We start from the raw sequence: 12,708 nt of genomic DNA, 5'->3' as shown, positions 1-12,708 counted from the left end.
AAGTATGACATATGACAATACTATGACCATCTCACTGTCCTTTCAGAGTACTGTTTTTTTAAACTAAGTCAATAAACATAAAAGTTAGATATTTAAAATTTGCTGATATTTGTTAGCAGGTAGAACTGTCTCCTTGCCCCTTGAGGGGGATATTCAGTATAAGGTAAGAATTAGTTTCTCCCCCCACCCCTAACCCCCAATATAATGAAAAGGAAACCAAGGGTCTCAAAAGACCAGTTCAGTCCCTTTCCCTGATCATCATCATCATCATCATCATCATAATAATAATAATAATAATAGTTATCCTTCATTCTCAAAGAAAACCATGACATCAAAGAAGTGATGCCATGACAAGCATATTAACTGGATTTGAGTGAGGGAGTACTGTGCTAATTCACCAGCTTCACTTTCTCCTCCAGGTCCATGGTCCAATGGTCAGATATAAATCAGGACAACTGCTGATGGCCCTGGATGTAAGGCAAATAGGTTTAAGTGACTTGCCCAAGATCACACAACTAGTAAATGTCTGAAGCTGGATTCAAACTTCTGTTCTCCTGAATCCAAGGCCAGTGCTCTATTCATTGCACCATCTAGCTGCCCCAGGATGAATAATGGGTAGCCTGGGACTCCTAGTTCTTTCCTCAAGGATAGAAAAACCATGCTAGAAATGAGGGATCTGGATAGTTCAGAAAGACAGGTATGGCTATACTTCCTATTAGTTAGGGATGCTCTCAATAGAAAGGACTGCCTGGAAATCTATATAAAGACTATCAGAAGACAGGTGATTCATGTTTCTGGTAAGAGGGTTGGACCAGATGACCTTTATGCTCAAAGTATCATTTATTTAGAATTGGAAGAGACCTCAGGGAATGTCCAATTTAAATCTCCTATTTTACAGGATAAAATTGAGGAATAAAGAATTTAAATGATCTGTCCAAAAGGACAGGATTTGAACCCTTATTTGCCAGTTCCCAAGTCCAGGGCCCTAGCCACTATTACATGCTATCTCTAGAGAGTTGAGAGGCAGTATTATTGTTCAGTCATGTCTGACTCTTTGTGATCCTGTATAAGATCTCCTTGGCAAAGATATTGGAGTGGTTTGCCATTTCCTCCTATAGTGAATTAAGGTAAATAGAGGCAGTGACTTGCCCAAGTTCACACAGCTAGTGAGTGTTATAGGTTGGATTTGAACTGCTTCTGATACCTGATAGTTATGTGACTTTGAACAAATCATGTAACTTCTCTGTGCCTCAATTTCCTCATCTGTAAAGCAGTGATAATGATTCTTGCACTGTCTGCCTCAGAGGGTTATTGTGAATAAAGTATTTAATCTTTAAAATGCTATATAAATGTGAATTACTTACTTCCTCTCTTCCCCCACCAAGAAGAAATGCAATTGTGCCTAGATCAAGACTTATCAGAGGACTACTATATTATATTATTTGAGTGAGAAGACAAATTTCTTATCCATGTAAAATTTCAGTCAGATGATTCTATCCCTATCTTTCTAATCTTTGCCCCATCCCCACCATCACCCCAATTTCCCAAGCTTAAGGCTATACCCTCTACTGACCTGAACCAAGCATTTGGGTGTCATTGTGGACTTCAGGCAGCCAGTCCTCACTGGGAAAGCCTGTCTTGCTTTCATTTCCTTTAATAAGAATGAAAATCAATGCAAAGCACTGCACACCCCAAGTCCCACCACTTTCAAGCCCTTAAACCTATTCCTCAACATTAAAGACCCAATGGTTTAAAGAGGTAGTTTTTGGGATTCAAGGTAGGAGACAGCCACACTGACATTACACCTGGAGAGTAACAAAGAGTCAGTGAGTAATCTCAGTAGCTAGGCAGGATAATTTGTTATTTCTACACATCACTGGGAATGTCCAATGGGCCCCAGTCTGAGCCAAGAACTTCTTGAGTCTAACATGGGACTATATTCCTTATTCTCCTCCAATGCATTCTCCTATCCCCAGGTCACCCAATTTACTGCCAATTAAACAAAGAACACAAGTCCCTAGGGGCATTTAGCCTATAAGCTCATTCATACTAGTTTCCCCCTTTTAGAAGGTCTATATCCTCACCAGGGCAACGAGGCAATTCACACATTCGAGACTCTGTGGCTGTGCAGGCATAGCCACAGGAACGAGTCCTCTTCTGGGTGCCACTGCTGCAAGTGACACTGCAGGAGGACCAGGGACTCCATTCTTCTTCCACCTCATAATCTGGGAGCAGAGAGTTGAGAATATGATAGATACAGTTGGAGATGAGAGGTAGTCTATACAAACAGTTGCTTAGGATATAAGGAGAGCAAGAATGGGGAATGGATGGTAAAAGGAAGGACACTTTGGGGTATTTAAAAATAATAAATGCACAGATTCTTAATGCCAGAAAATTCTATTCTCCATGGTATGTAAGTATTTTATTCTGTGATAAATTCTGTTTGAGAAAAGATTTGAAACCCTGAGGGTTCAGTGAGGTTCCATTTTTTATTATAACCAAGCTGCCCACAAATGTGACTTGGCTGGGGTCCATAGATGCCTTTCCCAAGTCCCCTACCTTGCTCATCGCTATAATGGAGTTGGAGTTGGAGACTCTACCTGGTATGACTCCAGCAACTGGCACATATAATAGTGGGTACCTAATAAATGCTTATTGGTTGACTGTTAGATTACTTAGGTGAATTTCAGGGTCTAGGAAATTTTCCTGCTTATCAACTCAGAGAGAAGATCTCATAGGTCATATATGAACTCCATAGACCGTAAACTTTTTAAGAATAGGAATTGTTATTTTTTCTTTGTATCTCTAGCACCCAGTACAGTGCCTAGCAAAATAGGCATTTAATAAATGTTTACTGATAGATTCAGGTCCTACCTTTGCCAATGACTTCATGACCTTGAACAAATCACTCCCTTTGGTGAGGAGGTTCACCATCAGAAGGTCAGCCAACAGTTGAAGTTTTTTTAGCCTCTGCAGTTCTTAAAGAGAGAGGTCACCTCTGATTCCAATATCCTCCTTATTCCACTTAATGGTGTAGTAGAGTGGAATCAAACTTGAATTAAAACAGAGTCATTAAACCATACATAAAAATCCCTGCAGGCACATATTTAGTTTTGAAATGTAAAATTATCTAAGTTTTACTATATTTTTATTTCTTTGGTTGGATATTTTTCAATTATATTTTAATCTGGTTTCAGCCCCATTCAGAAGCATTGTGACCCATCAACCCTTGGGCCCACTGTTTGATACTCTGGTGTCATGGATAGAGAGTTGGTCTCAAAACTGGGAAGATCTGGAATCAAGCCCCACCTCTGACACATAGGGCTGTGTGACTCTGGTCAAGTCATTTAACCTTCCATTACTCTAGTTTAACTCTCTAAGATTGTAAGTTGCAGACAAGCTTCCAGGGTTGACAAGCATTGGAGGTAAGAATTATTTTACCCAGTTCTTCATATTAATTAAATCAATGGTCTGTTCCCTATCTCTAATTCTTGATAGTATCTCCTATGGCACAGATGTCTTTTTCATTATAACCAGATTGTAGAACCAAAACTGGAAGAGACTTTAGGGTTCATCCAGTCCAATTACTTCATTTTACAAATAAGGAAACTGAGGCCAAGATAGGTTAAGTGATTTGCCTAAGGCCATGCAGATCATAGATTCATGTAAAATCAAGAATCATTTAATCAAGTGAATTATTATTGTTATTATTATAATTTTGTATGCTGAATCCACAGAAAGAATGATCTCTCCAACTCCAACTCTGTCCTTTCCCTATGATACTCTGTATTCTCTCCTGGACCCTTCCTTCCCCTCCTGGAATATCCCAAGGCAGTGCACAAGTCCCCTGTACAAGTCCCCAGGACACTGTGTATTTGTACCCACCATAGTCATATTTCTCCATGAAATCCCAGGTCTTTGGCGTTGACCACTTTTGATCCCAGTTGCTTTCTACTCCACTCAACATGGACTCTTCCTCTTCCTCTTCTTCTTCCTCATATTCAGTTGCATAGTTTTCATCATTGTCCTCCTTTTCCTCTTCCTCTTTAAGGCCTTTTTCCTCTGTCTGGGGCCCAGATCCTCCCTCCTCACCATCTGTATAGCCCCAGAACAGAGGCCAGAAGAGCTCTTTGGCAGGGAGCCAGCTGGAGGAGCCCAAGGACCAGTAGTCATTGGTTTCTGCCAACAAGTCCATCTCCATCTCAGCCTGCAGATCATCTACCACCTCAATGGTCACCTGGGTGGGGGGGGATGCCAGGTTGGGCAGTCAGGGAGATCTCAGCAGCAAAACTGTCACTTCTGTCCACAACAATAGTAATGGTATAGTACTTTACAGTTTTCGAAATACTTTCAAACATAGAATCTCATTTGTGCCTCATAACAACTCTATAAAGGAGGTAAGATACATACCAGCAGGATCATAGATTTTGAGCTTAGAATGTTATCTAATTCAATCCCTTCATTTTCCATATGAAGAATCTGAATCCAAGGGAGAATGAATTGCCTAGTAACTATGTGTGGAGCCTTTTTTCCTGTATCTTGTTTCTCTTATGTTTGTTTTACAACGGCTCCTTATCTTTTTCAGAATAAAATGTAAAATCCTGTTTGGCATTCAAAGTCCTTCATAACCTCTACCTTTCCAGTCTACTTTCACCTTACTCTTGCTATGTATTCTCTGATGCAGTGACACTGGCCTTGTGGCTGTTCCAAATCTCAAGAAACTCTTATCTCTCAATTCTGGGCATTTCTCTGCCTATTCCTCATGCCTAGAATGCTCTCCCTCCTTCATTCTACCTATTTGACTTCTCTGGTTTCCTTTAAGTTCCAAATAAAAATCACCTTTTCTTCAGGAAGCTTTTTCCAACACAATTCTGGCGCCTTCTCTCTTTAATAATTTCCTTTTATTCTGTTTATAATTTGTTTGTATATATTTATCTGCATCTTGTCTTTCTTCTCCATTAGATCATGAATTCCTAGAAGGCAGAAGCTGTCTTTTATCCTTCTTTGTAGTCACAGCTAAAACTTAGCAAAGTGTCTTTCACATAGTTATGAGCTTAATAAAACTTTGTTGATTTAATCATCTGTTGTTTCACTGGGATGGGTTCCTCTGGCTTAAGAAAATACTACTACCACTTAAAAATAGGCAACTTTTATACCTCAGAGTCTTTGAGTGTTGCCTACTCAGAGGTGACATTTGAACCTAACTCTCCCAGACTTCAGGGTCAACTCTCTATCCACTATACTATGTTACCTTTGTCTGACACAGATTAAGCAATTAATAAATGATTATCTATCACTTGCTCATGCTCACATAGGTTGTACGTGGAAGTTAGAACTCGTTTCTTCTGGTCCCAAATTTGGCATTCTTTCTACCTAAGCAACTTGTCTTCCTCACAAGAGTTGTGGCAAAGATACAAGGAAGAAAGTACTATATTAATGTCATATTATCAACCAAGATTATATTATTATTACCCTTCCTGGAAAACGGTATTGTTTCTGATGTACTCTGGTTGTGGAAGGGGCTTTCTACTGTTGGAATTCCCTTGAACACAGCTTCACTTTCTGAACCTTAAAGGTTCAGTTTCTTTACCTGCAAAATGAATAAATGTCCAGCCTTGGACACTTACTATATGATCCTGGGAAAGTCACGTATTCTGCCTCAATTTCCTTCATCTGGAAATGAAGGTTAACAGTACTACCTTTCAGAGTTGTAGTGAGGATCCCAATTAGTTTGAATAATAAGTATTAGAAAGTGTTTTATTATTTGAATTTTCTCTGCATATTTCCATTGGACTTAAACTAATGACCGCATTTTATATAATTATAAATTTGAATAGTGTGAATTCCACAACATCTGACCACTTCACAGAACTCTTATTTGCAACTAATTGGAACCTAGCTGTCATATCTATAAAATACTTTATAGATGCCAGCTTTTACAGACTATTATTATGAGAATAACTGTACAACATATATGAGAACAATTCTTTGTAAAACTATTGTACAGAGGCAGCTAGGTGGTGCAGTGGATAGAGCACCAGCCTTGGAGTCAGGAATACCCGGGTTCAAATCTGGCCTCAGACACTTAATAATTATCTAGCTTTGTGGCCTTGGGCAAGCTACTTAATCCCATTGCCTTCCAAAAAAAAAAATTCCTAAAAAAAACCTATTTTACAGATGGGGAAATTGAGATTCATAGTTAATCTTGACTAAGATCACATGGCTAGCTGATAGTTGAGCCAAGAGTAGAACCCAGAGATCCTGATCTTAACCTAATGCTTTTCCATCTTACCATCTTCTCTCAGTTCCATCAAGAGGGACCAAGAGATAAGAAGGAATGAATGGAAGGTTCTCCTTTAACTTTATAAAGGGAAAGGATGGGGTAGTTCTCAACCACAACCCCTTTATCCAAGCCCTAGGACTTGGGAAATAATGGGAAATGGGAAAGAGATTGCCTCAGTTTTTCCTCTTGGAAGCACTGTCCAGGATAAAAGCCAACAGAGTCTAACTGAAATAGACTGGGAATCTGGGAGACAGCTGGGTTCTAGTTACAACTCTGAAGGGGAAAACATTACTCCTCTGGGCCAAGATTTCCTTCTCTGCATAGTACAGATTCTAATACTGCCTACTCTTTCTCCTTTATGGGGCACGATAATGAGGAAAAATCCCTGAACTTTAGGGATCTCAGAGATCATCTAGCTGAACACACTCATTTTTACAAACAGGGAAACTGAAGCCTAGAGAGGATAAGTAGGTAGTAAAGCTAGGATTCAAACCCAGGTTTCTAATTTCAGCTCTAGTGCTCTTAACATCTATCAAGCTTTGAAAAGGCATATAAAAGTAATGATTGGTGATATTATTATTATATAATACAGTATAATATAACATATAAGTATTGTATAAAATATAATTAAAATTATATGTGCTTATATATTAGAATATAACAATAATGGTATAAGATAAATGCAACATATTATATAAATATATTAATTATATTATATTATATTGTGGGATTTTTTTCCCCAACCATTTCTAGAAGCACTGAACAAAGAGTTGAAATTTGCAAGGAACTTTAGAGAGCCTACTTCTTTTAGCTTAATTCTGTGGATAACTTAAATGCATGAATAGTATTGTTTCTGGAATTTTCAGGTCATAATTAGGAATTATCAAAATTAGAATCTATCTTATGAAATTCACTCTCTCCTCAATGTATTCCTTATTCCTTCTTATGCCAAGTCCTAGCCTACCCTCAAACCTTTTCCCTATGTCTATCCCTGCCAGCTGTGCTGAATGTGGGGCTGATGGATATACAAAGTTTGCATTCTTCTCCATGCAGCCTGCTTTGGAATTTTACATTTCTGATCCTCAGCTTCAACCAAGATTAGACACTGCCCCTCTGAAGGATAAAAAGAATTTGAATTAGTCTGGGTCTCATTAGGACTAATGGGCCAAAGATTCAAAATATACTCTACTCCTGTATGTGGCCTTCTCTACTTCTGACAAGGAGCCAGGAGGTATTTTGGTATAAAAGAGGAAGATGGCCCAAACATTTGAGTTCCCAAGTTTTCTTATAGTTTGAGGCAGAGTTGATAGTAAGTATGAGTTTGCGATTTGGAATTCAGGAGACCTGAATTTCAGTCTTGAGTCCAACAGTTGCTTATCTTTTTTTTTCAAGTTTTTTCAAGGCAATGGGGTTAAGTGGCTTGCCCAAGGCCACACAACTAGGTAATTATTAAGTGTCTGAGGCTGGATTTGAACTCAGGTACTCCTGACTCCAGGACTGGCGCTCTATCCACTGTGCCACCTAGCTGCCCCAACAGTTGCTTATCTTGTGATGCTGAGAAAGTCAATCAACTTTTCTGAGTCCCCAATTTCCCCAACTCATAAGTGTGGTGAAGAAAGCCTTTTACAAAACTTAAAGCATTTTGTGTGTGTGTGTGTGTGAATTACTATAAAGTTCTTTATCCCTGAACAAAACTCATTTGTATGGAAGGGAAAGGGGGAGGACTATAGCCTATAGCCTTCATTTCTAGAAGCACTGATCATAAGGCTAAAAATTTGGAAAGAGCTCTAAAGATTCCACTCCTTTCATCTTAAGCCCTTTATCTTCCACAACCTGAAATTGTTTATTTGAATGTCTGTCACCTGAGGCCAAAGGATCATAAGATAGACTTAGAGCTTGTTTTACAAATGAGGATACCAAGGTCTTAGGAAGTAAAGTGAATCTTGTCTCAAGGTTGCACAGTAGTAGGTGACAGTTGGAATTCAGGATCTTGAGTCATGGTGCCTAATTCCAAACTCAGGGTGCCTTCCACATGACCATACTGCCTCCACTGTTTTTTTTCAGTCTCTCTCCTACTCCACCCCACTCCCATAGTCTCTACTCCATTCTCCCACCCACTTTCCCAGATACTTACCTGGATATTAGGGTTTTGGGCACTGAGATCTACATTGGCCAATCCTGGAAGGCTCTGCAGTTCTAATAGAAAGGGAGAAGCTTCCTTTATAGTAGAGGAGTCACCATTCTTTGACCCTTGATGGGTTGGGGTCATTGAATGGGATATACCATGATGTTTATATTGTTGTAGCCCTTCTTGATTCTTGGTCTGGGAGGACAATGTCCCTTCTTCATCTTGGGGTAACATGGGACCAGGTGAGGTAGAAACCTGAGGGAATGAAGAAGTGGTCAGGAACATGGTCAAAGTATGTCTCCTATAGAGCAGAGGTGATAATAAAGTCAGTGATGGCTGACTCAGATGGTGTTGAAAATACTAGATTTGGAATAAGGATGCTAAAATCTAATTCTAACCCCTACTACTAACTCATGGAATGATCTTTGATAATTTCTGTAAAGGTCTTGTGTCTCAGTTTCCTCCTTTGTAAAACAGGAATCTGCTGAATCTACTTTGAAGAACTGTGGGGATTAAATCAAATTAAAGTACTATGATGAAAGTGAAAGAGCTTTGAAAATTATAAGAAACTATATTCATGAAAGGTATAATGATGATTTTCAGAATTCACTCATTATGAAGAATGAAAAAGGGAAAATGATTCTGCCTTTGACATAGAGGTGCTTTCTAATCTCAGTAGTAAATTCTTTGATCCAGTAGAAACACACAGTGTCTTGACATAACAGAAGAAACTCAACAAATGTTAAACAAAGCAATCAGTCAACTGTAGAATATTAGGTATGGAAATGGAATTTAAGAGATCATCTAGCATAATATAGATGAAGAAACTAAAGCCCAGTGAGGTTAAATGATTTGCTCAGGATCACATAGAGGCACAGTCACAACTAGAGCTCAGGCATATTGCTCCTAGTCCAATTTCCTTTCCCCTGTCTTGTTTTTTTTGTTTGTTTGTTTTTTAGGGGGTTTTCGCAAGGCAATGGGGTTAAGTGGCTTACCCAAGGCCACATGGCTAGGTAATTATTAAGTGTCTGAGACAGGATTTGGACCCAGGTACTCCTGACTCCAGGGTCGGTGCTTTATCCACTGCAACACCTAGCCGCCCCTCCTTTCCCCTAACTGTCACCAAACTGTCACCACTATTATTAACAATAATACTACTCCAAAAGACAGTGATTTGGTCCTCTCCCTTCCTGCTAGGCATCCTCAGAATCCCTGAGGAGGAGGAGGAAGAGGAGAAGGATTTGAGAAAAGGTACAAGGAGACAGGAAGTCTGAGTAGTTCTTGGTACTATGCACTGTCTGGTTCTGAAAATCACCTTTCCAAATGCCATCCACCACTACCCAGGACCATCAGAGTGAGTTGTACATTGCTTTGCCTCAGGTTACTGTGTATACTGGGCATTTGACATAGAAGAATCTGAACTCAAAAGCTTAAAAGAGTCATTATGGTAAGAGACAAGCTGCTTTAGAAACTTCTCATTTCTACTCCCTCTCTCCCCCAACATTTATGCTATTCCATCTCTCTCCTCCCTCCTCCAACCCTATCTTGTCTCTCTCCATTCCCATCTGTCTCCTCCTGTCCCACTACCATTCTACCCCCAGAGCCTCCATCCCATCCTCTTTACCCCCATACATCACATCTCATTCCTTCCTATCCCATTCAATCTGTTTCTATCCCTCCCATATCAATCCCATCTCTCTTCTCTATTCCCCAATTTTCTCTCTCCTTCTACAACCCCATCCTATCATTTTTCTTTCCCATATCTTTATCCTACTTTTATTTTCCATCCCAAACTTCTATCCCATTTCTCCTCCCTCCCACAACACCATCCCTTCCCTTCTTTCCTCTCCCTTCTCATCTCTTCTATATTCTTCACCTCTCCCACATACCCCAGAAGCAGAAATTTCAGCTGGAAGAGACCCCTGTATCATCTCATCCAACCAGTACTCAATATCAGAAAAAGAATCTTAGCTAGTTTCTTTTCTGATTCTCCTTTTTTAGCCTCAGCATTCTATCATTTTGCCTGTATCCTCAATAGTTGTTGATATTGTCTTCTTCATCATTTCTGATATTATCCCCCAACACATGCCCCAGTCCTATCTCCACCTCCCTACATACATGCCACCCTCCTTTGTGATTTCAAGGTTTTTATCTATATCCCTTAGACTAGCTCCAAAGAATTTCTATCCAGAAATTTCACAGGGAGTCCACATAAATAACAAGTTAGAAGTTCTTAATTGACCCTCTCAATAATCCTATGAGGTGAATGCTAATAGTATCTCCATTTTGCACAAAAGGAAAGTGAGACTGTGAGAGATCAAGTGGTGACTAGTAAGTGACTGAGATAAGATTCAAACTCAGGTCTTCTTGACTCCAGGCCCATCTTTGTATTCAATGTGCTACCTAGCTGCTTCAAAATAACATGATAATGGTCGAATTTAGGAGAGATTTGGCAGAGAAGAAAAAACTTAAAATGACTTCATGAAGCTCTGTGTGACCCTATCACCTTTTGTCTAGATTACTCCAATAAGCTTGCTGATGAATTTCAATCCATCCTCCATTCAACCATTTCCTAAAGCAAAGGTCCAACTACATCACCCCCCCCCTTACTCGATAGACTTCAATGACTCCCTATTACATCCAAAGATGTAAAAGTGAAATAGCCAGGTCTTGGCAAAAGATTGTATGGATGTGGGAGGAATATGTGGACTCCTTGCTTGCAAATCTGAGGGACTAGGACAATGATGTTTCCCTCTACAGTAAAAGGAGAGAGAATGATGGGGAGGATTTACAGTGAGTTGGGATTTGGGCATATTGAGTTAAAATGTCTACTGGACAACCATTTTAAGATTTCTGAAAAGTTTTTGGAGATGTAAGATTCGAGGTCAGAAAAGAGTTTGGCACAGGATAGGTCGATTTGAGAATTATCAGTATAGGAATGGAAATTGAATCCATGGAAGATAAACTCATTAAATGAAGTAGAATAGAGGGAGAAGAGAGGAAGGCTCAGGATTCAACCATGAGGGTGGAAGAGGACTGTAAAAAGGAAACAGAAGGAATCATTATATGCTTTCTGCCACTCTTTCTTCCTTTACACTGTCTCATATAAAAAGGTTCTTTCTTGCCAAGGCCCTACTCAGCTACATGTACAAATGATTCCATTCCAACTTATCTTTTCCATCAGATTGTCCTCTCTATCATCCCTACTCCTTCACTATCTTCATTCTCTCCTCATATTCTGGCTACTTCCCTACTACCAACAAATATGCCAAAATCTCCCTTATCCTTAAAAAATGTTCACTTGATCCATCCAGCCTTGATAGCTTTTATTCCATATCTCTCTGTCATTTTAGGGCTAAACTCACTGAGAAAGTTGTCTACTATAGGCACCTCTCTTTCTTGTCCACTCACACTTGTTGTCCAGGTCATACCTGTTAATGTTAAGTACTTTTTTGTTTGTTTGTTTTTACTAGGCAATGGGGTTAAGTGGCATGCCCAATGCCACACAGCTAGGTAATTATTAAGTGTCTGAGACCAGATTTGAACCCAGGTACTCCTGAGTCCAAGGCCAGTGCTTTATCCACTAGCCGCCCCTAAAGCATTTATTCTATTTTTTTCTTTTTAGGTTTTTTTATCCACTATGCCACCTAGCTGCCCCTAGCCACCTCAATGTTAAGTACTTCTGAGGACTATATCTGGACTCTCTTCTCCCTGTATATTATTTATCTTAGTAATCTCATCAACTCCTATATATTCAATTATCCTCTCTATGCTAATGATTCTCAAATCAATTACCTCCCAATCTCCATATTCACAGCTTTAACTAATTATGGACATCTTGAACTAGATGTCTTAAAGCTATCTTAAACTTAATATGTTCAAAGTTAAATTTGTTACTTCCCTCAAAATCTTCCCCTCTTCCAAATTTTCCTATTCCTATCCAGGAAATACTATTCTGTCAGTTATAGGCTTACACAATTCCTCATGCCTTTTTTTTAGGGAAATTCCATTTATTCCTCAACTTTCTAGGGTTTTTTCTTATTATTTTTATTGAATTTTACAATTTGTCCTCTAATCTCACTTCCCTCCCTCCACCCCCCACAGAAGGCAGTCTGAAAGTCTTTATATTGTTTCCATGCTATACACTGATCAGAATTGAATGTGTTGCCCCTCATGCCTTCTAAAACTATCCTAATATATATTTCCTTCTCTCTTGTGATAATGCTGATAATGTGATAATGTGATAATCCAGGTCTTTATCACTTCATACCTGGATAATAGTCTACTTGTTGGTCTG

General features: G+C 39.2%; 1 protein-coding gene across 1 annotated transcript in view; it reads right to left on the bottom strand.

The window, feature by feature from the left end:
- ISM2 (isthmin 2) overlaps positions 1-12,708 on the bottom strand; it is a 36,154-nt gene that overhangs the window by 10,132 nt on the left and 13,314 nt on the right. The window contains exons 2-5 of the mRNA XM_074235634.1: positions 8,418-8,666; positions 3,886-4,237; positions 2,085-2,225; positions 1,574-1,651 (exon numbers count right to left, since the gene is read on the bottom strand). Coding sequence (XP_074091735.1) covers positions 1,574-1,651; positions 2,085-2,225; positions 3,886-4,237; positions 8,418-8,666 — 820 coding nt within the window. The remainder of the gene's footprint in view (positions 1-1,573; positions 1,652-2,084; positions 2,226-3,885; positions 4,238-8,417; positions 8,667-12,708) is intronic.

Source organism: Macrotis lagotis, chromosome 4 (assembly GCF_037893015.1).
Source record: "Macrotis lagotis isolate mMagLag1 chromosome 4, bilby.v1.9.chrom.fasta, whole genome shotgun sequence".
Classification (NCBI taxonomy): domain Eukaryota; kingdom Metazoa; phylum Chordata; class Mammalia; order Peramelemorphia; family Peramelidae; genus Macrotis; species Macrotis lagotis.
This window is presented reverse-complemented; position numbering and strand designations above follow the sequence as displayed.